Source organism: Chiroxiphia lanceolata, chromosome Z (assembly GCF_009829145.1).
Source record: "Chiroxiphia lanceolata isolate bChiLan1 chromosome Z, bChiLan1.pri, whole genome shotgun sequence".
Taxonomy (NCBI): Eukaryota; Metazoa; Chordata; class Aves; order Passeriformes; family Pipridae; genus Chiroxiphia; species Chiroxiphia lanceolata.
The window spans coordinates 75,169,162-75,196,264 of record NC_045671.1 but is presented as its reverse complement, the minus strand read 5'-3'; the positions used below and the strand labels follow the sequence as shown (position 1 = coordinate 75,196,264).

General features: G+C 46.7%; 1 protein-coding gene across 2 annotated transcripts in view; it reads right to left on the bottom strand.

Moving 5' to 3' along the window:
* The window catches only part of PAX5 (paired box 5), a 127,817-nt gene that overhangs the window by 5,910 nt on the left and 94,804 nt on the right, over positions 1-27,103 (bottom strand). For both annotated transcript variants that reach the window (XM_032676740.1, XM_032676741.1), the window contains one exon: positions 1,646-1,732. In XM_032676740.1, the coding sequence (XP_032532631.1) occupies positions 1,646-1,732 (87 nt within the window). The remainder of the gene's footprint in view (positions 1-1,645; positions 1,733-27,103) is intronic.

Sequence of the window (27,103 nt, the reverse complement as noted above, 5' to 3'; positions counted from 1 at the left end):
CTACATATCTCCAACATATTCAGGGCACCATGGAGACCTACCCTGCCTGGCACCCTGGACAGCACACTCGGAGCTGATAAAAGCCCATCACCTCAAATGAAGAGCTGAGCAGGTCATGGGCACAACCTACTGCTGATAGAGTTAAAGGTTACTGTCCACCCCTGTGAGGCTGCACAGAGCTCAGGAATGGCTTTGGGATGGCTCCGGATGGTGCACACATCCTCCCTTGTGGTGACAGACACCCACAGGCAGGAGCACAATGCACAGCTCAGGTACCCATCCAAAAGCCCTGTCTTCACAAAGAAGGGCAGGGTTAGGGCTGGGTTGTCATTTATTTTTAGTGTCATGCCTGGTTTTTTTGTTGGTTTGCAAGCAAAATTTAGAAAGTCACCTACAACCAGGCTTCCTAGGCCCATCCATGATGCAAAGCATTGCTGAAGCAGTTCTTCTGCTTCCAAAGGAGTTGCAAAATGAGATGTGAAGAAAGCATGGTGTATGCTCTTCCTCCTGGCAAAAGCATCTTTCCCACGCAGCCCAGCCAAAATCCCACCAGTACTACTGGCTGTGGCCATGGAAACTGTGAGTTTGAGCACGGGGACTCCCCTGGCTTTGTGCAGCTATGCCCATCCATATTAGCTAGAGATCTGTCTGCTGATTTATGATGGAAGTGCTAACAAACCCTTAAATGTGGCACAGCAAATAGCAGCATTATACCAGCACCATGGCATGAGAGGCAGAGGCAGTCTATAGCTCCCCAAGGATTTGTTTAAGGACAAGAACAATGATGAATACAGCCTGGGTGGTTCAATTACATGGGGACTCAATTACTTAAAACAAAGAAACTGGACGAAAAAAGTATGACAAAAATTCAGAATTATTTCGCTGCTGGAGGTCACATATAACAGCCCTGTCATCCATAAATCTGGAAATCTCTAAGGCATGCTAGTCCTGTGTTGAGAGATGACAATTAATTGGTATTTTACTTACCTCATCCATGCAAATTATGCAGGGAAAAATTCTAATTACTGCATGCTACATGTATATAAGGTCAAAGGGGGCCAGCTTTTGACAGTGGTGTAAAATGGATTATGTTTATCCTTCATATGAGGGCCATGATCCTGCATGAGCTACAGGGCTTCTGTCTCCCATCGCTTGTGCTGGCATCAGCAAGGCTGCACAGGCATAGTGGTCCCTTGCTAAGGAGGAATGGAGTGGGCAAACACACAATTGGGGCACAAATGCAACATGAGGTCAGGGAGAGATACAAAGCACTTACATGAGCAAGCAGCAATGGCATGGGGACTGATGGGGCTTACATCTGGCTGTAAGCAAACTGGCACCTCAAGTTTTGTCTGAACAGGATCCCTTACCCTCAACAAAATGCAGATCATGCTTTCTGGTAACACCCCATGTCTCTGGAAGGATTTTATCAGGCAGAAGCAGGATGATGAGAGGTTTGGGTGGGGCTTTTTCTTGGCAAAGTGAATCAAGAATAATTATGCACCCCAAAGGAGACCTGCAGTCCCATGCATGGGCTGAGCATAGGGACTGAGGACCAGGTCAGTACACATGTTCTGCCCACCTCAGGGGTGGAAAAACACCACACACATTGCTCTGAGCTCTCAAGGCAGGGGTAGCCACTTACCCAGGAGTCCAGGGTTGGGAAACCTCCAGGAGTCGTTGTATGTTGAATACTGTGGGTGGCTGTACGGGGTCCCAGAAAACTCACTCCCTAAGTTAAAGAGACAGAACAAAATATTATTTGATTTGAGATGACAGTTACCATTCTGAGAGAAAGGAGCTCTTCAGTGTGCACTGTGCTCCAGTGATAGCCACAGTAAAAGCACTGCAGGACACCTTGAGGAAGGGCAATATGGGTGGGCAAATTATTAAGTAAATGAGTGCAGCCATCTTTTAGGCATCCTTTCCGTGCTGTAGCTCAGGCCTTCTAAGCTAGTGGGATTTTCTCAGGCAGCCCATGCTGAGGAACAAGGCAATGAGGAGGGATGGAGAGGCCTCTGGGACACACTGATGGGGCTGGTCCTTGCCTCTATGGCCCAAGAGCACTCAGGGCAAGAAACACAAGGACAGGGCTGCTCAGATAGGGTCTCTGCTGCAGGACAAGATGAACCAGCCAGTTTTCTAGATACTGGGCACCCTTCCAGGAGAACATGGTCACGGTCCCAGCTATTTGTCCAACACCGTAAGCCAAGGAGAAGGATGTTTGCATCAGTTTCAGACATCTTGAACCTTCTAGACAAAGGCAGAAAAAATGCTTGAAGAGCTATTTATCTCCTTGCCAGCACCCGCTCTCCCCATCTGTTTATTCTCTTCACATGTCACCTCCTGCTTCATACTTCAGCTGCAAGTTATTCAGTACAGAGCTTTGCACCATGGGGCTCTGACCCAGGCCCTCCACTGTGCAAATACCAACACTGCTGCTACTTTATAAGGAAATTTTCTTCAAATGACAGATTTCCACTCTCCTCTATCTCTTTCTCCCTCCTTTCCTTCTCTCTCTCCCACACATAAGTATATACACGCACAGTGCAGCATGGTAGGAGAAAGGATAGATTTCCTAAACCAAGAGGAGGGGGCTGCCACCCTGCAGCAGAAGATGCTCACCATGATTTTTGCCTGCTCTGGTCCTTAGTGCTGGTGCCGTACACAGGAGCTGTCTTTACCCGAGCTGGGCAGTAGACCCCTGGTGCCATGTCCTGAGCACCCAAGGCTCAGCACCCCTGCCCAGCACAATCGACAGACCCACCCTGGAGACCACTCCTGGGTCCCCAGGTCAGTAAGAGGCCTTCTCTCTTAGGACACAGTTTAGGCAAGTTGCTGGCCTGCTGGCTCCAGGAGAGAGGGGATGGTGCTCTGGTCACCAAAATATAGGGTCAGATCTAGATCAGCTTGGTCTCCACATGATGCTGCTTCAGTGAAAATGAGTTGCCTCTCCATCTGCACCGCAAGGTGAACACACTGAGTGTGCTGACAGCAGGACCTGCCCATCACTGGTCTGCTCCAGGAGGTCTCTGTTAGCACCCCTTTCTTGTTTCTCACTGCCCTTCAGACCTATGGGATTGCATCTACCAGCCTCAGCCTGCTCTCTCCCCCTGACACAGCATCCACAGAGAGGAGGTCCCAAGTCAGCAGCAGCAAGTGCTTCCACACTCAGTGCACCTTGCTGTGCCAACCACATCGCTTCACAAGCTCAGAGAGGTTTTCTTTAATGCCTCTAAGGAATGGTATTAATTCACCACGAGCCAGGAAAAATGAAGCTGTTTTCAGACCTTTCTTCACAGTGAAGTACACCATACCTACAATTCCTCTCTGCTCTTGACCCTATGGATGATAGACGACTTCAGCGCCTGAACGTTACCTCCATCACTATGCTCACTCTAAAAGACTGAGGCATGCCAAAGCTGGCAATGCCAGAAGATATGTCAGGAGCCACCTGATGTACCAGGGCCACTGGTAAAAGTATCTGCATTGCCTTCTGCAAGTCAGGAATCCAGCTCTCTCCCACAGGACACAGTATCTTCTCTCTGGTCCTTTCTGCCTCTGCACCACCACAGCTGAGGCTGTTGTCTCACTCAGAGCCCTCCCTGCTTGCCTCTTCCCCACAAAGCCTTTCAGCTTCCAGCAGGTTTCTGGCCCAGCTTAGTCTTTCTGGTGTTTGCCCAAGACTGCAAAGCACGTGGGCAGCAATAGGTCTGGGAATTTCACTTGTGACTGTCATGATGTTTCCCAGTCCTTGAAGACTCACAGCCAGATCCTCCTGTCAGTGTGTGGCACACACAAATCCTTCATCCTGTGGGTGTCTCTTCTAGAGGGAGGAGATCACACACCACTTTCTCAAGGGGTTTCATTTCTTCCTTTCCACAGGGAAGTAAGAAATTCAAAGATTTAGCCCTTTTTAGTTGCACAAAACAGTTCGGCTGCCTGACCAACATGACATGTGAAAGCCGATGGGAGAGACTCTTGCTGCCACATCCTCCCCTGGAGTTGCACAGTGCATGGACAGAGGGACAGGACAGACAGTACAGCAGGACAGATCATGATCCCTGCTGCAGGCTATTTGCACAGAGTGCAGAGAAGAGCCTGTCCTGTCCTTTGTGCACCAGGAGTACCCTAGGCTTCAAATGAAGCTCACAATGAACTGTCATATGCCTGCAAGAGCTGTGTCCCAAGGGGGAGCATGCTCCCCTTGGACAACCTCTCATTTTCAGCTGTCCCACCGCCCTCTTTTCCTCCCTCTTTCTCTCCCTCCCTCCCCTTCACACCCGCTGCTCCTCTCTCCTGTTCTCCCAAGGCTGCACAGACCCAGTCTGTCCCATGCTGATGCTGTGCACGCCACGGAGCAGGCAGCAGTGCTTTCCAAATGTTCATCGATGCTGCAGCAGGGCTGCGGGTGGGAATGGGCTGACACTTCATTGTTTCATCCTCTCCTGCCTTGCTCTCCTCCCCCACCATCCCCACTGCCCTCCTCCCCACACTCGCACACAGACACACATCATGGACCCTCTCTGGGGGATGCTCCAGTGCCTGTCAGGCTGAGGCTTCCAATTCTCTGTTTTTTATGCCTCAGTGGTCAGGGTGTCAAGCTCCTGCAGTACAGACCAGCCAGGAGCTCGAGGAGTCACTGAGCACCATCAGCTCAGTGACAGTGTTGCTTGCTTCTTAACATACTCTGCATATCCATCAGCCTTGCAGGGGGGAAAAAGAGAAAGAGAGGGAGGGAGAGAGTGCGTGCGTGAGAGAGAGGGAGAGAGAGAGTAGGACAGGAAGGAAAACGAGAGGAAAGAAACATGAGAGAGGGGAGAGGAAAAGGAGAAGTGGGGAGAAAGTCTCAAGCCCTGCTAGTACGACCGCAGCACTTGGGCAGACGTAAGTGAAACTAAGATAGATGAATGAACGCTGCATGACTGCCTCATGAATTCCACCAGCTATTCTAAGGTCCATCAGCTACACTTCTTGACAGCAGTTTTTACCAGCCAGCCCTTGTCCTATTCAAAAACAAACACCACAGATCAGCCACCCAGGGACGCACACACATGCAGCGTGTCACGCACATGAGAACGATGCCTGCCTGCACCATGAGGAAGGGGTGGCAACTGGACACATCCCTCCTTCACATGAAATGGTAAGCCCCCTCCTCAATAATTCTTACCTCGCTGAGACACAAAGACACAAACAAAAGGTTCCTGCCAGAGTTAGCCCACCTCTTGCCACAGACCTGGCTCCACACTGCCACGATGCTCTGTGTGGCTGTAGCCCAAAAGGGGTCAGACCTTTCCACCACCCTGCCCCACCAAGGGAGAGGTACAGTGAAAGAAGGAAAAAAGAATGATTCCCAGTAACACTGCTGCTACAAGCCAGTGGCAAGACCTGGGAGATACATTCCACTTTGTGTGGGAGCCCAAACCCAGCTTTCAGCAAAGGAAAACAAGGGCTGACAAAAACCTCGTGATCTGAAGGAGCTGGACCCTTCTCACAAGACCTGTTGAAGTTTTACCTTATGGATCAAGCCTGGCTCCAGCAGAAATCAGAAAAGACTTTTGAGATGATTGTATCAGACCATGTCTAAACCCCTGTAATCCCTCTATCCCCCATGTAATCCTACTAGAAGAAAAATTAACTATTTGGAAATTGCAGTAAAAACTTGTGTAATTCCATAATTAACATAACTCATCCCCTTCATTAACATGTCCAACCTCAGATACCTTTAAAATAGTGTTCTCGTGTTCAATAAACTATTCCAGTTCCCCCATACTGGGATCATGTCTAGCTTTTATTTTTCAGACCACCACTAATGTCGCCACAACCGTGGGGCTGAGAACCTTCTAACATTTAGAAGATTCCTCGGCCATCGGCTGGTTGGACCAAGGGAAACAGCATTCCTTGTGTTTCGGTGGTGTGTGCATAGTCAGAACTGAGAGAAAGCGGAAGACGTGCACGGAAACTTGTCCTCAGCAGGCGGGAACTGCTGAGTGAGCTGACTACGAACTCCAGATTGGGTAATTATTTTAAAGACTTTGTAACGATAAGTAGGGTACAATGGGGACTCAAATATCTTGTGAATAAAACCACATTTATTTAATCTTAAAACACGAGTTTAAGCAGCACAGCACGAAAATTGACGAACAGCCCTTGCAGAACCTGTTGCTGTGGGCCCAGCGTCACATGTCAGAACTGAACATTACCAACCTTCTTGATACGCGCTTGAGGGGACTCGGCAACCGCCCGAAAAAACCTCAGCAGCTGCTGCCCGGGACGGGCCCCAGCCGCCGAGCTGAACACACAAGCACACTGCAGCCCGACACACGCTGCCCAGAGAGAGCCGTGTGAGACAGAACCATGGCCACCGCCGCTGCAGCCACCCCGGGCAGGGTCGGGGTGCGAGCCAGCGCCAGCAAACTGCCGCATTGCCTCGGCAAGTTCCTGTGTCACCGCCCGCTACCGCTCTCAGCAGCAGCAGCCAAGCAGCGGCCAGAGGCGCGAGGTCAACACCCCAGAGCAGGTCCCTGAAGAAGGGCCACCACCTCCAGCGCCCCAGCAAACAACGAGACCGAGACACCCGCGCCGGAGGAAGCAGCAGCGGGACCCGAGCGGGAACCACTCAGAAGGCCGGAGGAACCCGGAAACAACAGAGGCACCGGGAAAGACAAACACAAACAGCGCACGAGGTACGCAAAAACCGGGGCTATGGAGCGTGGGCGGCGGAGAGGATCCCACAGAGTCCCTGAGAGGCTCCGGGAGAGGTCCGAGGGAGGAAACAGCCCGAGCGGGACCGTCAGCGAAGGAGGGAGCGAGCGGAAGCCCGGGAGTAACAGCACGAGAGAAACCCAGGAACAGTGACCCCGGAGACAAACAGAGTGGGCCAGACACAAAGCTGCTGACTTCAGCAGTAATCAGAGCAGCAAAAACCCCCTTCCTTGCTTTTTTTCCTTTTTCTTTACACCCTGAACTAAGAACTGGTCTTTTTTTGCAAACCCTTTTTGTTTATTAACCTGTTTCAGTTTCATAGTGTAAGGCGAACAAAACGCTACCAATGGAGAGATTGTCCCCCCACACCCCGCAAACAAACAAACAAACAAAAAAAAAGGGGAGGGGAAGGCGGGGAAAGCAAAGAACCCTTGCTGAATGAAGATACCCTTCCATAAGTAATAGCCAAAATAGTTTTTAAATGTATGCATACCTGTAATTTTGAAAATTTTTAAGTCTTTGCAATAACAATTTTCCCTAAGTCCAAAAGCCAAATTAACACAGAAAGACATATATTTGCCTTAAAAATAGAAGAAGTATATAATTTATCCTTGAACTATAGGAATGTTTATATGTATTTGAAATTTAAATTGAACATGAAGTAAAATATGATTATGTTTTTACAGGTTATACTATCATCAAAACAGAAAACATAGTTATATTAGTAAGCTAAGGATGAGAAACAAAAAATGCGAATTTCTCAGTTCATAACCAAAAGACACTGTAAAATGAAACCCAAAGGTATGTTTGTATGATGTGTGTTCGATGGCCATCGAGTGTGAATGTGTGAATGTATGCATGCGTGTGAATACATAATAATTAATATGTTCTGATTTATACACAAATGCGCATTACCTCACATATGCACAAACACTCTTAGATAAAAAAACAGAAAACATATCACCCTGAGTTGAATAGAATTTCATTTGCAGAGACATCTTAGGTTAAATAAAAGTTTTCAAAAACAAACACTTTCAGTAAAAATCAGGAGCACACAAACCCTGAAGTCATCAAGCTATTAAGTTCGGTTCAAAATCAATTGCCTATAAGTCAATAGGATCTTTAGAGGATAGCTTAAATAAGATTTTATAAAACTAATTTCTAATAAGAAATAATGGGAATAAGTTAAGTTGTTTAAACAAGTTCTATATTAATCCAGGGTTATTTAGTTTAGCATTGTTGGGAATTTTTCCTTCTTGCATTTTGTTCCTTGTTTATTTTTCTATATCCAAAAATGTCTGATAGTCTTTTTGATTGGTTAAATGTTCTTAATGTTAATGCTAAATTTAAAAAAAATAATTAATGTAGCAATATGCAGAATGCCTTAAAACAGCTATGATTCCTTCACATGCCTTTATAGTGCCAAACCTTGTGGCCCAAACTATTCTGTGGCCTTTGCATAATCATACTTTCCATCTCAGGTATATAAAAGACTGTACATTGCCTTGAAAAAAGAAGCCTCCTTGCTAAAATTAATTTCACTTGTGGTATTAAAAGCAAGACTGCAATGTTTCTTGTTAGATCCATTTAAGTATACCTTTGCTGTTAAAATGCAGCTATAGAATTTGTTATTACCTCAGTCTGAACTGATACGTCAAAGCATTGATAAGTTGCAGAAAAAATAGTAATCAAAGCTTAGATTTCCATGTTTAGTTAGCATGATAAGTTAAAAGAAAACATTTAAGGTAATATTTGTATTCCTTTGTATTTTGTCTTGCATTGGCAAATGTTTGATCAAAGTTTTTTCTGAGTTTTTTGGTTTTTAGAAAAATAAAAAAAGAAGGGGCAGATGTGGGAGCCCAAACCCAGCTTTCAGCAAAGGAAAACAAGGGCTGACAAAAACCTCGTGATCTGAAGGAGCTGGACCCTTCTCACAAGACCTGTTGAAGTTCTACCTTATGGATCAAGCCTGGCTCCAGCAGAAATCAGAAAAGACTTTTGAGATGATTGTATCAGACCATGTCTAAACCCCTATAATCCCTCTATCCCCCATGTAATCCTACTAGAAGAAAAATTAACTATTTGGAAATTGCAGTAAAAACTTGTGTAATTCCATAATTAACATAACTCGTCCCCTTCATTAACATGTCCAACCTCAGATACCTTTAAAATAGTGTTCTCGTGTTCAATAAACTATTCCAGTTCCCCCATACTGGGATCATGTCTAGCTTTTATTTTTCAGACCGCCACTACTTTGAGATGGTGGGACAGAGATATAGACCCCTTGCCTACAGGGTTAGCTCAGGTGGCTACAGGTAGTCTGATGGTGGTGGATGGACCTTCAGCTGCAAAACTGTCCATTCTGCAACATTTTCTCTGGGAATTATCAACTCACATTTACCAGTCTGCTTGGCTTTAAGGTAAGCTTCCTGCAAGTTTCCTTTGTAATTTTCAGGGAAACTGAAAAGCGTGAGCATAAAAATCTCCAGAACCAAGAGGTGAAGGAGGATGTCTTTTACACTGCTGTGGCTTTAGAGAACTGCTTCTGTAGGAAATAGGGAAGATGCAGGCACATTCATGCACTGGTACTGGATGTGGGGCAGAAAGGTGATGGAAAACTTCCTGCTCAGTCAAAAGGCAGGAGGATGAGCAGATGCTCAAAGCAGGGCCAGCTCTGACAGAGGCCATGTTAATTCAAGGTTTGGAAACTTCCTAGACCAGAGAAAGCCTGACCACTGTCACTGCACTAGCCCTGTTCACTGTGCAGAGTACCCATTTGCAGTCGTTTGAGATAGCACAGCAGTCATGAGTGTGTCCCTTAGCCTGGTCTCCTTGAGACTGTGTGACGATACCAGCAGAAACCAGCAGCCTAGTCAAACATGGAACAGGCTTGTTATCCAGCTGCTGGTAGCTTTGGGCTGAAATGCAATTGGAGCAAACACTCAGCAAAGAAGTTCCATATGCCACTTCCAAGTATGCCACTGAAGTCTCAGAAGACCCCACAAATCAAAAGCTCCAGAGCTAGTACAGTTCAACCAGAGCCAGCTGCACGCAGATACACACGTTTGGACAATTTTTGCTGCGTTTTCTCAGATATCAGGTTTTCGCATGTGTATTTGCAAGAGGGAGAAACCATCAGGAACATGGGGGTGGATGACTGTTAGCCATGTGATGGCTACTGGTAATACAATATGCAGGTGGTTCAAGGGCAGGTGATACAACATGTAGGTGATACAATGTGCCTTCCTCCCTGCCACAGCCATGTGATGGCTCCCAGCTGTCACCCACCAGGGGGAGTGACCACAACTCAGTGCCTGCACTGTCCCTCCTGCCAAACCTGTTACAGCCAGCGGTTGCTCAAGCAATCCCCACTACTGGCCCTTTTTGTTAATCAAGCTCTAGGTTTAGGACAATGCCTTATGCAGTTCTTCCATTTGACAGGAAATTAGGACAAACCAGAAAAAATGGTGTTCAATAAACACAACTGCTTGAGTAACAAGAATAGAAGGTTGGGGGACAAAACTCAGAGCCAGGCCAGGAACAGCAAGATATTGCCCACACTTTTTTGGGGTTCTGTTTAGAAAGAAACTGCCGTATTTTTCCCTAAATTGGGCTTCTGCAGACAAACATCTGTCCCCATGTAGCCTAACTCTACCTTTCTCTTGTGCTGAGGGACCTTACTTTTTAAATGAACACTCTCATGACTTTTATTTGTTTTCTGTCATTTTCTTTTGTAGAAGTAATCACATGGATCATAAATTTCTTCAGTGAATTCCAATAACAGTCATTATCCTGGTAGGGAAGACGTGCTTGACTGCATGTGGAGCAGGGATAAGCACTGCACTGAGCCACACGTTCATACCTGCACATCACGAGCTGGCTCTGTGAGGCAGTGGCTATCCAAACACAGCCTGGAAATCTATTACATCAAAGTTCCGCCTGCCGTCAGGCAGCTGTGGCCTGAGCTGGAGGTGGATATAAACCAGAACAGAATCGCAGAATCATAGAATCAGAATATACTGAGTTGGAAGAAACCCACAAGGATCATCAAGTCCAACCCTTAGCCCTGCACAGGACCATCCCCAAGCATCACACCATGTGCCCAAGAATATCATCCAAATGCCTCTTGAACTCTGTCAGGCTTGGTGCTGTGACCACTGCCCTGGGGAGCCTGTTCCAGTGCCCAACCACCCTCTGGGTGAAGAACCTTTTTCTGATATGCAATCTAAATCTCCCCTAACACAACTTCAGGCCATTCCCTTGGGTCCTTTCACTGGTCACCAGAGAGAAGAGATCAGTGCCTGCCCCTCCTCTTCCCCTCACAAGAAAGTTGCAGACAGCATTGAGGTCTCCCCTCAGCCTCCTCTTCTCCAGCTGGACACACCAAGTGCCCTCAGCCACTCCTCACACAGCGTCAAGTCAAGGCCCTTCACAATCTTCATTGCCCTTCTTTGGACAATTGCTTAATGTCTTTCTTATATTGCAGCGACTAAAACTGCACACAATATTCAAGGTGAGGCTGCATGACTGCAGAGCAGAGTGGGACAATCACCTCCCTCAATCGTCCGGCAATGCTTTTGCCTGATGTCCCCCAGGACATGGTTGACTGTCCTGGCTGCCAGGGCACTGCTGACTCATACTGAACTCACCATTAAACCGGACCCCCAGGTCCCTTTCCACGGCATTGCTTTCCATCACCTCATTCCTCAGTCTGTCCATACATCCAGGGTTGACCCATGCCAGAACCCAGCACTTCCCCTTGTAGAATTTCATATGATTGGTGATTGCCCAGTCCTGTAATTTGTTGAGGTCTCTCTGCAGGGCCTCCCTGCTTTTGAGGTACTCTAAGTTTTGTGCCATCTGGAAACTTGCTTAGTGTCCCCTCCAGTCCTGCATCCAAGTCATTTATGAAGATGTTGAAGAGGACAGGGCCTAAGATGGAGCTCTGTGGAACTAGTGATAGGTTGCCAGTCTGATGTCACCCCAGTCACTGCTACCCTCTGTGCTTGATCCATGAGCCTATTGCTCACCCACCACATAATGTGTTTATCCAGCTGTGGGCTGAACAGTTTGTCCAGAAGGATCCTGGGATAGACAGTATCAAAAGCCTTTACTGAAATCTAAAATGATCACATCAACTGGCTTCCCTTGACCAACCCTTAACCCAACCTTGGGTTACTTTGTTGTAAAAGAAAATCAGGTTTGATAAGCAGGACTTTCCTCTCATGAAGCTGTGCTGGCTGCGATCAATGACTGTGTTGTCCTTCAGGTGTTTTTCAATACCTCCAAGAATAATCTTCTCCACAGCTTTACCAGGCACTGGAGTGAGAATGACAGGCCTGTAGTTTCTGGGGTCCTCCTTCTTACCTTTCTTGAAAATTGGGACAACATCTTCCAGTCAGGTGGGATCTCTCTGGATTCCCAAGACCACTCAAAAACCCTCGAGTGAGGTTTTGCAATGACATCTGCAGCTCTTTGAGGATTCTGGGATGAATCCCATCAGGCCCCATAGGTCTGTAGGGATCCAGCTAGAGCAGCAGATCCCACACAATTTCAAGTCGACTAGATGATCATTCTCACAGTCATGGTCCTCCAGCTCAGGGCACTGAGACCCCCTTGATCTGTCATCCGTGTTCAAAACAGAGGCTAAGAAAGCACTAAACACCTGTGCCTTGTCTCTCTCCCTGTTTGTGAGCTTACCATCCTCATTCAATAATGGGCCAATGATATTTTTATACTGCCTACTGCCATTAATGTATTTGAAAAATAATCTTTTTATTGACCCTCACATTTCTGTCAGCTTCAACTCCAGCTGAGCTTTGGTTGCACGAATTTTCTCCGTACAGCAGCAAGCAGAATCTCGCTATGCTTCCCATGTCACTTGAACTTGCTTTCACTGGGCACACACATTCCTTTTTTGCCTTATTTTCAAGAGAAGATCCCTGCTGAGCCAAGCCAGCCCTCTGCCTCGCCTGCTTGACTTCTGACATTTGGGAATTGCCTGCTCCTCTGTTTTTAGGAGGTGGTGTTTAAAACTGACCAGCGTTGATGGATCCCAGCACCTGCAAAACCATTTTTCCAGGGCACTTCCTTCCTAATTCCCTGAGCAGCCTGAAGTCTGCTCTACTCATGGCCAGAGATGAGGTTTTGCTGGCACTTTTCCTCCTCTCAACAGAGATTTTAAACTCAATCTCTTCATGGTCGCTGTGGCCAAGATGGCCACCAATCTCCACTTCACTCACAAGATCCACTCTGTTGACAAGCAGCAGGGCGTTTTTTCCAGTTATGTCCCTTAGGATCTGTTCCATAAAGCTGTCATCCAGGATTTTAGGAATCTTCTGGCCCAGGTTGTACTGGCTGTGTGATGGTCCCAGTTAATTTCTGGCAAGTTGAAGTCCCCCACAAGGACAAGGGGAGTTAATTTGGAAGTGTCCCTTAATTCCTCATAGAATAATTAATCAGTATCATCATCCAGGCTGGTTGTTCTATAGGAGACTCCCATGATATTTGCATTATTTGTCTGCCCCCCGATTCTTACCCAGAGGTCCTCAACTGTGCCATTGCCTACTGTGAGCTCCATACATTCTAACCATTCTATTACATACAGTGCCACCCTTCTGCCTCTTTTGGCCTGTTTATCTCTCCTAAAGAGCCTGTAACCATCCACCTCCCTAGAGATGACTTCATGATCCAGCAGCCCAGGCAGCATCTCGCATAATGTCAGAGGGATAAACTGTCGGGGACCTTAGAAATGCAGGAAAAGGGTCTGGGCTCTTGGAGAGAGAGAACAATAGTGTTGTTTTCTCTCAGTAAAATAAACTTTCCTCTCCACACCAAGCCATCACAGTGGCTCACAGTGGATGAGGTCTGCAGCCCTGCCTGGGAAGCTGCTGCCTCTGCAACTCACAGGACTCACTCGCTTAGAAGTTTTCCTCATGAACAGGGAAGCTGGGAAACACCTTTCAATTAAAACTTCATTTCTCATAAAGATCTTTCACATCACTAGCTTACTTTTGAAAATCTGTAACAATTTGGACAACATCTTTCAGTGAAAAAGACTCCTGGATTTCAATTTTTTAAAAAATAAGTTGTTTTCCAAACAAGTCCTTTTCTTTTAAATTCAGAGAGATGCTAAGTTTTAAAATTGAGTGCAGTGAGGCTAAAAAAAGAAAACCTATCCGAAAGTCTCAACTGGAAAACAAACTGTTGTACCTTTGAAGAAAAATCCAAAATAATTTTTATTGTTGGTTTTCGTTTTGATTGAATCTTGGACTTTCTTCCAGTTTCAACTTTCATCAGCAAACAGCAGGATCAGTGATTTATACTGCTCTAATTTGTAAATATCAGATGTATTTAAGCTGGGGGACAAGCGACCCAGGGCATGCCACAGGCTAACCACCAGTCATCTGCCAGGTCTCTTCCTGGTCCCTTGCCTATTCTTTGTCCAGAAGTCCCACAGCAGGAAGGAAATGGATCGCTCCGCTTTCTGCTCTGCAGACCAAGCACATTTGGCTGTTAACCTGTCTGCTTCAGACCAAGCAATCTACATGCTACAAAAACCAGAAATGCAAAAAAATGGGAAAAATTACCAAACTACAGCCCTACTGCAATGAAGCACATATTTCAGAAACGACGTTCCTCCTGGGAAGAAACTGAGCAGGAAAATGCACTATATATAGCAAAAGCCTGCCATGATCTACCCGATTTGTCTCAATGAAGACACTCAGGGTGATAACCAGCTAAAATCCAGGACAAGCCCATGGGATTCATAGGCCAGTCTTTGAAAGGCAGGCTGGGAGAATTTCCTGAAGATTGGATTACCAGAAATTGTACCAGGCTGAATGACAGGTCCAACATGTGGTAATGGATGCTGCAGCCAGATCATCCTGAAAGGACACAGCAGCTTGGGAGGGCCATACAGCCATTTCAGGTGTCCATGTGTTCCTTGTGCCCACTCTCGCATGCAGTGCATGAACCACGCCCACCACAACAGGACATAGCCCAGCTCTGAGCTCCCTGAGCTCCAGTGGCGCTGGACCTGGCATGAGTTGTGGTGGGAAGGAGCTTTAATAGAAAAGAAATTTTTCCCAAGGAGACTAAAAACGCCATTTTGGAAAACCTCTTCAACAAGCAGTTTCAAAAAAGAGAAGCTGCTTTTCAACACACTTGAGACCTTCCCATCAAAATGGGAAGCCCCTCTCAGTCAGTGGAAGCATGTTGACTTGATATTGTATGCAGCAATGTATCTATTCCGAAAGGAAAAAAGTAAATAAAGCACTAATAAATGGAAAAGGGGAAATGTTTTCTGTACAATTAATATCCTGCCCCCACCCTTTTGTTTGTTGGGGGTTTTTTGAGAATGGAATGGAAAGCAACAGATTTTGGCAAAAGAACAGCCCTCACCAATGATTTTCAAGTAAAACGTTCCTTGCACAGCTCAAAACCTTCACTTGTTGATCTCAAATGAAAAAAAAAAAAGCCTGACAGTGAGTTCTTAGAGCACTAAGCTCTCTATCTATACTGTTTAAAGACAATGTGACAGAACAGTGTCAAAAATTTCATCCACCTCTAGCCAAGACAGGGCCTCTGGAGCTGCGATATGCTGTAACCATCAGGCCAACCCTGAGACACTGGCACTCAAAGGATCCTAGGTAGTGCCACTAATAAGGTAGTATGATTAATAAGACAGCTTTCTGCCCTGCCCATTGGAAGAAGAGTGAAAAAATGTGGCAGTAACTGGTAATTACCAGGGCCACTGATGTAAGCAACACTCTGCTTCAGCACCAGCAACACCCTCCTCAAACAAACCTGAACAAACAGGGAAAGACCTTTTGTTTGTTTAAGCTCTCTTCTCTCCTAAAAGCAGGACGAACAACCCTTTTTTTTTCCCCAAGAAGCTACATATATATATATATAAAAAAATAAACATATAAAACTATACACTTCATGTTTGGTTACCTACAGATACCTTCACAGCCTGGGTGCCAGTGTGATGCTGGGGGCAAAACCCAGGGTCTGCTCCCTTAACTGGCAAGGTATTGCATATGGAGCCACTGGCGAGGGAACCGATGAGTCTTTTCCTGGGATGTCAGGGACTGCAGCACCAGCAGTAAATAAATCCCAGAAGCACCAAGGGTGCATGTGCAGAAACACACCCCACACACAGGGACAGACATACACTGATAGAGACCTGCCAACACAGACACACAGGTGTGTGCATGCTCCTTACACATGTAGGCTTGTAAATCATCTGGCAAATCCACTGTAAGTGGATAAATAGATAATTTATAATCCTCTATGACCCCTCATATACTCACACTGGCCAAAAGCACAGCCAATTCATGTCTGTCATGTCTTGCAGTCATTGATTAAGTCTTAAATGAACAGCCAAGGTTCAGCCATTACCCAAATTTGCACATATGTGATTTCAAAGTGAAATTAGCCCCTACATTGGCTAATTGTTCCTGCACATCAGTCAATGAGAAGTTTATCACAGTTGTGCTTGGAAAGCACTTGTCACATTCAGAGAGCATCTCTCCAAAGTTTCCAGTTCCATCAAGACTGCCAATTAACTTCTAATGAATGTTGTATATAATTTTATCACCACACAGATTGGTCACTCTTTCACTCTATTTTATCTTTACATTACCTAGCACCTGCTCAAACAGGTACTATTTTAACGGTTCTGAATAGGCTGTCATATTTTAAGAAAACAGTAACATGCAGATTTTTTTAATACTATCTCATTTCCAAGAAGCTACAAGGTACAAAATCCCATCAATGACTAATGAGCTGTGGGTTAAGGTGGACGTACCTTGCTGAGAAGTCACTGTAGCATTCTCGACCCGTGCTGCCTGCCATAAAATTTTAATGCTGCTTCTGACATATTTATGAAATATCTCACCTAGTCTTTGCAGGATGACAAAAAGATTTAGATCCGCAATTACTGCAAGCACATAGTTTTTAGCTTATGCACTTTAAACTTTAGTACACAAAGGTATTTAACTTTAACACAACAAAGGTAGGTGGTGCCACAGAGCAACCACATTGAAACTGCATTAGGAGAGATTTATCTCCTTGTATCTGGAGGACATCTGCTCAACTCATCTACACAGAAGATAGCCTTGCAATTAATGACAATGATGAGTTCGCCCCTTCCCTCTCCGAGCTGCCCCTGCAGAGTCCTCTGCCCTCTCCACCAGCCACCAGCATGCAGACTCCTGAGACCCCAGGTAGACCCAGAAGCAAGAAGCTGCACTGCCAGCAGTGATACCAAGATAAGCAAGCCACACTTGCCATATGCAGAGCCTCAACACTGGTGCTGCCCTATGCTGGTCAGGAACATGCTGACGCTCTGTTCAGTTGCAGCAGCTGCTCACCCCAGCCTGGCTCTCCCCAAGCCCAGTCTGTGGGGTTGCCAGCAAAGCCCCAGCGCACCCTGTGGCCAGTACAGGTGAGTGGCACAAAGTGGGTGAGGGGCACAGGGAGGATGAGGGACAAGAGTGGACAAGGGGGCAGAGTAGATGAGAGTCACAGAGCAGATGAGGGGCATGTGGTGGATGAGCAGCACAGGGTGGACAAGGTCATGGAGTGGATGAGCAGCACAGGAGATGCATCCATGCAGGACATCTTTTCATGCCTGTGTGCCCAGGCTCTCCGGACCTGTACATATGTAGTCCCATGGCACATCAGGGCAGGCACCAGGGCATTTCACCTTCTTTGCTCCACACTGACCAACTTGGTAGCGCAGGTGGAATGAGAGGGAAAACAACTGTGTCACAGGATATATCAAGCTCTGCAATATGGTTTCATCCCAAACTGGTGTAATAAGTCCCAAGAAGTATCTTGTGGGATGAAATTCTCCAAATTATGCAGCAGAAATACTGTACTTGGTTCAGATTAAATCATTCCACCTCATGCTCCATCCTGACTTGAGCCTTTTCTATAATTTCAGCCACACTGTAATGTGTGGTTAATTCCAGGAATTACACAAGTAATTTAAGTAGTAGCAGGAGTAGATAAAATGTTATGAGCCATTATAACATAGAGTGTGAAAATTATAAAGTCTGGAAAATAAGCGTTTCGGTAGCTTGATAAATGCATTTTGCTGCCAAAATGAAGGCTGTTCTCAATTCTGTGCAAATGCAGGTATGTGAGCAGGGGCAGGAAAGCATCTGCATGGCTGAGGGAGCATCCTCCCACACCAGCATATTCTCAGGCACTCCACTGGTGCCTCAGTCCCTGGTGACCATGTCAGACCACGCCATGGGCTAGCCACGGTTCAGCTGGGACTTGGCCAGCAGCTGTGGCTGCACTGGGCGAGGGCCGGGCCCCGCCCTTTCCGTGGAGGTGGCAGACCTTCAATGGATGGAAAACTCTCTCGTGCTTGTGTAAACCCCCTACATGGATGAGCTCTGCCAGCGGAGCCACAGAAAATCTCAGCATCTCAGCCCTTCTGCCTGCAAGACCAGGCTTTCAACTGGACTGGAGGCTGCATCCACCCCTGGACTGGGGCTTTAGCACATCAGCAGAGTCTGCTATCCCCGCTCTGCCATTGTGGATAGCTTGTACAAACTCTGAAATACAGAGACACATCACCAGCAGAGATGTCAGTTTTTCTTTCTGATGCCAAAGACAACGCAAATGAATGCCTGAGTGACAGAAGACAGATAATTTCTCACTTGATTTTCACGACAGTGCTTTGGTTCTACACCACATCCACATCACAGTCATCCTTTTAACGCAGAGTGAAAACGTGTCAGCTGACCTCAGGTCAGCTTCTGGGGGTGTGGCAGCTCAGTTCTCTGGCACAGCAGACTCTGCTGGCAAATGCTTTGTAATCTAAACCAGTTTCAAGTAATATATGCAGATGCTAGCCTGGCTTGATCCAGCTGAATCAGCCAAAAATTTTGCCAAGGAAGAGAATACATAGGTGGAGAAGAGATGATGCATAGCAAGCTGATGTTTGAGGACACTATGGCTGTTGTGGCACATGCCCCAGGGGACTCATAGCTGCCAACAACCCTGTGCACAACTCTGTGGGACCAGGCTCCTCACTGATTCCTGGCATTATGTTTCCTGACTTCAGTAAATATGCAAGAATCAAAGACAAGACAGCCTGGGCTGAGGCAGCTCCTTCATGCTGAAGGAGACTGGTAGGACAAAAAGATGAAGCAGCACCAACACCCTGTGCCCACACCTTCCACTGACACAGCAAGCAGCCCTTCTTCCACCTGGGCGCTACCCGTCCCACCAGAGTCCATGCACACCTCTCCATGTGAGTAAAACATCTGTGTTCACCTGGCAATTATTTATTCTGCGACAAAACACTGAGGGAGCAAAACATCTGAGACTGACAGGATTTAATGCATCTGCTGCTGCACGGATGTCAAGTCAGGACAAAAGTGCTGCATTTAACCTTCAACTTCAGATATTGCAGTTTGGGTCCTTGTCTCAGCCACAGTCTTTTTAGAGCATTGAACAGCAGCTCGATAGGCACAGGCCAGGCCTCAGTACAGGGTGAGAAGTTGCTGGTTTTGATTGGGGTAGGCAAGGCATTCCTCCATTAAACGACATGTAAGTTTGTTAGGATTGAATACTTGTTCTGGTGTGAAGTCCCAAGCAACAGGGGGTGTTAGACACCCTAAGAACCTGCCTAAATTCATCCATGTCCCTTGCAACCCAGGAACTGGCCCCTTTAGAGAACATCCCAGTAAATTCTCTCTCGAAGTTGGTTTTGTCCTAACACAAGGCAACAAAAAAGACACTACCTTCCCCACTCCCCATAATGTTTTAAGAGTGTTGGTTATAAGCAGTAATATAGTCAGACAACTCAGGTAAGGGTTAGTAAGGATCACAGGCGCTTTCATTACCAGACCCTCCAGGTCAAAATTAAGAAGGGGAAAAAATTTGATTTTATCCCCTTCTAGGTCTTTTAAGGGGTAAGTTCCACACCCTACCAAAACTGTTAGTAAAATTACAGGGATAACCACTAAAACTGGGCAAATTGCCATGTTTTTGTTATATGTTCCGGGTTAGCAAAACAAACAGATAAGTGAGGCAGTTGTTTATATAAACAATCTTCCCTTGGCAGTCTTCCCGGGTTTCGGCACCAAATATGTAGCTGCTTACTTCGGCTGAACGCCAGGTGTCTACCGAGGCTGCACGGATCTCCCCTCCCAAAGGGGAGACGGGGAAAAGAATTTAAAACCCAGGGCTTACCAAGAAAGATAGTTTTATATTCACACGGAGATGGAAAACACTATAAGCAATATGCATACAGAGAAGAACTAAAAATAATGATACTTCCCACAACCGATGATCTTCTCCCTCCAAAGGAACTGCCTGAACTACCCCGCTCAGTACCCGGAAGAGAAGAGAGAGCTTGCTTTCTTCCCATCTGTTACATATCCAAGCTGACATAACATGGTATGGAATATCTTATTGGCAGAATACACATCAAATGACCTATCCTATTTCCATTTTCCTTCTCAGGGAGGATAACAAACCCATTACAGTCTTCTTATGTAGGAACTGAGGAGGTGACATTTAAATTTCCCAGCTGACTCTGCAGTCAGTGCAGAGCCTAATCACAAACTTACTGCGGCCACAGGAGACAGATGACTTATTCTTAGTTGAAGTACTCCAGTGCCATATTTGCTGCTAGAAATAAGTGACCACATCCTTCTTTTTGGAGACTTCTCAATTCCCCATGCGGGCTGTCCCTCTTCTCCTGGCTCAGCCACGCAGCCCACAAGCAGGAGACATGTCCTCAGACTCTTATCACCTGCATCCCCCTGTCCAGGGGTTCACACCTTCCCCACACAGCTGAACACACAAGAGTTTTCTAACATGTACACTGCTTCCTACAGCTGGACAGCCTCTGTGTCCATGGAACATCTTCTTTCATTTTTACTACAGCATGCCATTTTGATTAAAAGTTCTCTCTTAATTTGGCTTTCTTTCTGTTATTCCGTTTTGTTTCTTTTGCACTGATCACACTACATTGCGTCACACTGCAATCTATTGCAATGTCTAGGCACTTCCTCTCATTTTGATAAAGTCTCAATGGGTCCAGAAATTCCTGGAAAGAGAATACTTTATTCTTAAAGTATTTAATTTCTATTTGTGCCATAGACATCAGTTCTGAGCGCTGCAGTTTAACACAGGGCTGATGTTCTATGTTCAAACAGTCCTAACTGCAAGCAAATCCCCTTCAGCAACAATTACACAGAAATCACACCTACATTCTTGGAAAACAAGTTCAGCAAATTGCAAAAAACCTGAATTCATAGACAACGCTCTGCAGAAGAATGGCTGCAAAGCCCCCCATAACATTTGCAGGGGTCGTCCTGCCATGACAGACGTGAGTGTGCAGGGAGCATGAGATGCCTGGTTGCAGGCCTTAGTCTCCAGCTTTCCCTTGGCAACATAAGTGCTAGAAGCAGGAGACATCCAGCTTATTGCAGGACAGTGTGGAAAGTACTCAAAGCTAGGCCAAAATGGAACTCAGAACCAGGCACATCTCTAAGTGCACACAGAACTCCAGGCGGGGGTTGGCACATGAGAAGACCCCGTGCCACAGGGCTTCACAAGAGGTGGGCTAGCCAGGGTCTAACACCTGGGAGGAAATAAACCACCTCCCATCCCCCAACACACAAGGAAGCACTGGGCAGTTTGGCTGTCGAGCTCAGATATGATGGGAACACAAAAGGCTCTGCTCTCCCGTCACTGTTACCAGCTGCCACCCTGGGGTGGCAAGGCATGGTGTGGCAGGGAAACAGCAGCCATGCCACACTCCTGCAGGCCATGAAGTGCTTTCCAGTCTGCTTACTTAGAGAATCTCAAAAACACAGTTTGTCAGGAAACTGCCTGCCTGATTCTGGTGGCTGGGTCTGGCTCTCACACACACTCCACATGTTAGGTGCTTCAGTGCCTGAGCCACTGCTGGCCGCCTTGACAGATGCTCAGCACTTCACAAGGCTCAAAGCTCCAACAACTTGGCGTTTTCAACCAGAACACTTTCGTAATCTCCAATTTTTTTAAACTCTGGATGCTGACACAACACAAGGAGACGCAACCATGAAAAAACAAATGTTCAGAAATGATAAAGCATTTTGTGTGTTCTCACATGGCTGTTTCTCTGGTCTGAGAAACCGCACCATGTGCAAGTGGTTTGAGTTCAGCCCTGCAAGTACAAAACAACCCAGGTCAACTCTAATTGCGCCTTCCCCTCTCAGAGACAAGGCCTGTGTGTGGTCCAGGACACTGGACACCTGAATCATAGATTCACAGAATGGTTTGGGTTGGACAGAACCTTAAAGCTCATATAGTCCCAATCCCCTTCCATGGGCAGTGACATGTTCCACTACACCAGGTTGCTCCAAGCCCTGTCCAGCCTGGTCTGGGACACATTTGGGGATGGAGCCACAACAACTTCTTTGGGCAACCTGTGCCAATGCCTCACCACCCTCATAGCTCTGCTTCACTAACACAAAACATAACTTTCCAAAATCAGAACTAATTTACACCTCATGACTTTCTAATTACAATTAGCTTTTCCTGCTTTCCTTTATTGTATTTCCACTACAAGATAGCTGTCCATAATGACACATACCCAGCCAAAAGGCGTGGGCTCGGGTAGAGCAGAGGATGCAGCACTGTGCCTCAGCCCTGGCATGCCATATCCAAGCTCCTACATTGGGGGTGGATCACCCTCAATCAGCAGCTGTCGCTGCTGGCTTTGAGAGCTGGGAAAACAATGATCTGTTAGGAAATCAGCTGTAAAGAGTTACCTTCTCCTACCTTTCCAGAGGAGTTTGGCAGTGCCCCTGTAGCCCCTGCATACAGGGGGAGTGTCTTTAGCACCCAGAAGAGGCCCTAAGACTGCTTGGGTAGGGGCGAACTGACCCTGCGTAGGGCAAACTCTACCAAAGAGACCCATTAGCAGGTCCTACACAGGAAATGCAATCAGTGAGCTTTTAACATGTCACCTACAAGTACCTCATATTTAAATTTCTGTCTCTGGTTGTTTTGGGGCAGTCTATTATAGCTCCAACATTACAGGTCTCAAAACCACTGTCTTACAGGGGACAGAAAAATGGCTACTAACATACCCCCCCCAACCAAAATAAACAAACAAAAAACAAAACAAAAAAAACCCCCAGCAATAAAAGGCTTTTAAAATTCTCACTGTTGCTTTTATAATCACCAGTATTGCTTAAAGTTGGGCAGCACATCAGATCCATAACACTGAATGATCATTAACAGGGAATATCCTCGGTTCTCAGTTGCCACCAGCATCTCTCTGTGGATACCTCGGAGTTGGAATGGTCCCACAGTTCCCTTTTGGGGATGCATTACAGAGCCCTGTGCCATCAGCTTGGTGCCTCCCTCCATGTTCTCCTGTCCACAGGGGCCACGGGCAGCCATGGTGCCAGGCAGCATCCCAGCTCTGCCTAGAGCAACATCCTCTGCAACGATGTGCCATGAGCTTCAGAATCAACACTCCTAGTTTGGCTGAGGTTATGTTGCCAACATCAACACATTCTGACCAAAACAGCAGCTTAACTTGAACACTGGTATCTGAGCAGTACACTCCCCTATCTCAAGGGCAGCATCGTTCGGCTGCCGGAGCCCCAAACCCTGCCGTCATTCCAGAGTGGAGACGGGTGAGTTTCAGCATGGAGGTCTGGCTGGAAGCCGCCCCCCACCCCACAACCCTCAGTGTTGCTGCTACCGGCTGACACGATGGATGGATTTGACTGAAGGTAGCCAAACTGTCACTCAGGAGGTGCCCCCTCGGTACCTCTTCTGGCTGGATCTACTGGAGGGTGGGCTTGCCTGAGCTGCTTCTGTCAAGGATTTCAAAGGAAACAAGTAGCTGAATGCGGATCTGACAGCTCGGCCGAATTAGGGCTATTTGCATGCTAATTTCCACCGTGCTTAACTCACTGGCAGACCTAGAGCGAGAGGCAGCCTCTGCATGTTTGGAACAATGCTTGACTGATCTAGCTGCGTTAACGAGCAAATTATGGTAATTTTGTTATTACTAATGCATAGAAATTTCCAAAGAGTGGAGCAATACAATATGTTTTCTCTCCTCCTCCTCACTCCTAAATACAGACCCCTTTGTTTATACACACTTCGGCTTGCTTACTCATGTTTAGATATGCAGAGTGCGTTACCTCGACAGGAGGCAGAAATTACGGACAGAGCAGAGGGAGCCGGCAGAGCAGAGGGGTCCAGCTTTGCCATACATGGAGCACTGTGGACCACATCATCAGCTGGGTTAAAGAGCAGAGAGCCTAACTGACCCCTGGTGAGGCTCAGCTCTGCAAGGGAAAGGTGGATCAGCAGATCCAAAGGCTGTTGGTTTTCCAGCATTTCACCTTCTTGTCCTCTCCAGTATAATTTCTAAATCAATTCAATGAGATAATATCTGACAACATCATATTGAAAACAATATAAATTTTATCTATATTCTATGCAAGCATGGTAATTACATTCCTGAGAGAAGAAAACCAAAATGTTTCTCCAGGCTTCCAAGATGCTGGCAGACCCTCATTCAAAATGTACACGAGCAGTGGATAAATGCATACCATTTACTTAACTGCTTCATTATTAATTAGGGGAATCATTTGTCAGCTGATTTGCAATCTGGAATTGCCCCAAGATATTTGTGATGGCACATCATATGCTACATCACATGTAATGAAATTTCTCCAGGATTTGTCTTCTAAGATTACGGAAGGGTGGGGCAGCCCCAAACTTGGGGGAAAACACAGAAAATTTGCTTAACCAGAGAAGGCCAGATGTCAGTACTTCTGTCCTTTGGTAGCAGCTGTTCTGGTGGTGGTGGTGGAGCTTTGGATGCTTTTGTGTGCATCTACAGAGCGTGAAGGTGTTTTTGAGGTGCACTGGCGGATGTTTGGGTTTGAGCTATTTGAGCTGCCAGAAGTGGCAATGTCAGCACAAGTGCCTATAAACTCAATCAGAGATATCATCCCCACCACAACAGCAGCATGAAGCAGATGGCAAACTTGGGACCTCCAGGTTCTGAGGAGGTAACTTGCAAACTTTCTGCTTCACCAAAGAATTGTTAAGGTTTATTCCTCATTTGCTTTAGGTCCTTCTAGCATAAAGGGCCTGACTGGCTGTCAGTCATGCTGACTGGCCACAACAGTGTCACTGTCCAAATAACCAAGCAGTTTCAGTATTATGCTGTAGGTAAGAGGAGGACCTGTTTCACCAATGCCCTATGACATACTGCAATTTGCTTTCTCTGCCCCTGGTTTTAGGCATTTTACCTCTTAGCTGCCTCTCTTTTACTGCCATGTCAGGAGATTACAACACACTATTGCAAAACTTAGGCAAAGGTAGAGCCCGAACAAAAAACACAAACACATGAAATAACTATCAATAAAGTCTTCAGCATGGCAGGGGGGACCAAACCCCACCAATACCTACAGATTGGATCCTGACAGTCCCACATCTGGACAAGCTGCCTCCTGAACCCTCCGTAACACGAGGCTGGCATTCTGGTCCCCTGTGCCCCTTGCTGCAGGCTAGATGCCAGTGAGCTGAGGGAGGGTGCTATCCCTTGCAGGCTCAGGTGTGAGAAACAGCCCCACAGGAAGAGGTCACACAACCTCACTGTTCCTCTGCATCAATACCTGCCAGCCAAAAATGTGTTTGAAAACCACGTGTTTTGTTTCACAACATCTTCTCCTTCCCCTTCACACATAAGAATGAGCATCTTCTCCAGATAAAAGACTGCTAATGACAACGTTGCTATTTTTTACACCTTTCTTTTCAAAGGCCAGTTTTGAATGTCAGTGTTTTCAGATCCCTTTAGTCAGGTAATTGCACATAGACTTCTTATAAAGGAAATTCATTTGTTCAGGGTCACTGCATGGTTTTTCATTAAAAACAAATTACCGGTGCTCAGAAAGGACATCTGGGTTTCGAGAGTCCCATTAATGACTATATTTTCAGCATCACTATTCCGGACAGTCTACCCTTTCCTGTCACTGGGCACGCAGGGCCCAGCAGGAGAGGAGGGGATGGGGTGAACGGCAGCCCCAGGAAGGGGAGAAGGGGTGGCAGATTGGAGGTTCCAACCCTGGAGATGGGATGAGGGAATGGGAATGAGAAACAGAAGGGCAGCAGGCTCTGCTGTCCCAGAACTTTTAACACAAGAATGGGAATAAGTATTTCAGTGAATTATTATGGCTACTTGAACATGACCTTTGTCCAGCTCAGCTGCAGCATCATGAGCATGATGATGAGGGCATGCACATGCTGAAACTGGATACAGACATAGTTTGTTCAAGCCCTGTCTCAGCAATGAAACTGCTGCAAGCCACTCTGCCCCAGTCCCATTAGGACCCAAAAGAGACACAGCTCCTGGAATAGTCATCGGAGCAGGCAGGCATGCTGTAGCTCCAGTACCACTCCTCCTGCCTTCCCTTCTGTCCCCTTGCTGATGGCCACCATCTGCCCCACACATGAGAGGACACAAACCTTCAGATACCTCTCGGGAATAGACACACAGGCACAAGTAGTGATCTGTGAAGACAGACCTGACCCAGTGCTGGAAACAGGCTGGTTATGTGTGAAGTAATAGAGGACCAAGAAAAGACCCCAGGCAAGCAGAACTGGTCCCTGTCCTCATGCCAGCCCCAGAGCCCATGTCGAGGAGGAGCAGAGCTAGAGAGAAGGTCCAGCCTCCCAGAGGTGAGAGAAATATGGTAAAAGTGTGCTTTCCGTGACCAGCCAACGACCGCTCCAGCAGCTGCACCTCTTTTCGAACACTTCACCTCAGGAAAGGGCTCTGGGTCACTCACATAGGCCAGGGAGTAAAATTCCTGCAAATCTTGGATTTCCCACTGTGTGCTCCCAGCCAGCTGATGCTCTACTCCCAAACCCATATGTGAGGCAGTCAAGAGAACAGAGGGAGCAACAGCTGCAAGCAGAAGAGAGCACTGTGTCCTCTCATCTGAAGGTTTGTGTCCTCTCATCTGAAGAGGCAAATAGCCCTGGGACTGCCTCTTTGGAACAGATCAAGCACAGTCGGATGGTACCAGGCTCCAGGCTGCAAGTACAGGATGGGATGGAGAAGAGTTTGCTCCTGCCTGCTCTTCCTCAGAGACAAAGGAGAGGCTGCTGGAAAAACACTGCTCCGTATTTCCAAAGTGACAGCACGTTACGGGCACAGTCATGGTGTGAACAAATAGTAACAACAGTACCAAATTATTGGGGATAATTTCTACATAGAGCATCTCATTAACCTGTGGGATCCTGTGTCCTCAGGTGGGCACAAATATAGTAGGAATCAACAGTCAATTAAAGCTCTAATCAGATGAGAATATACAGAGAGATGCACTAGACAAAATGA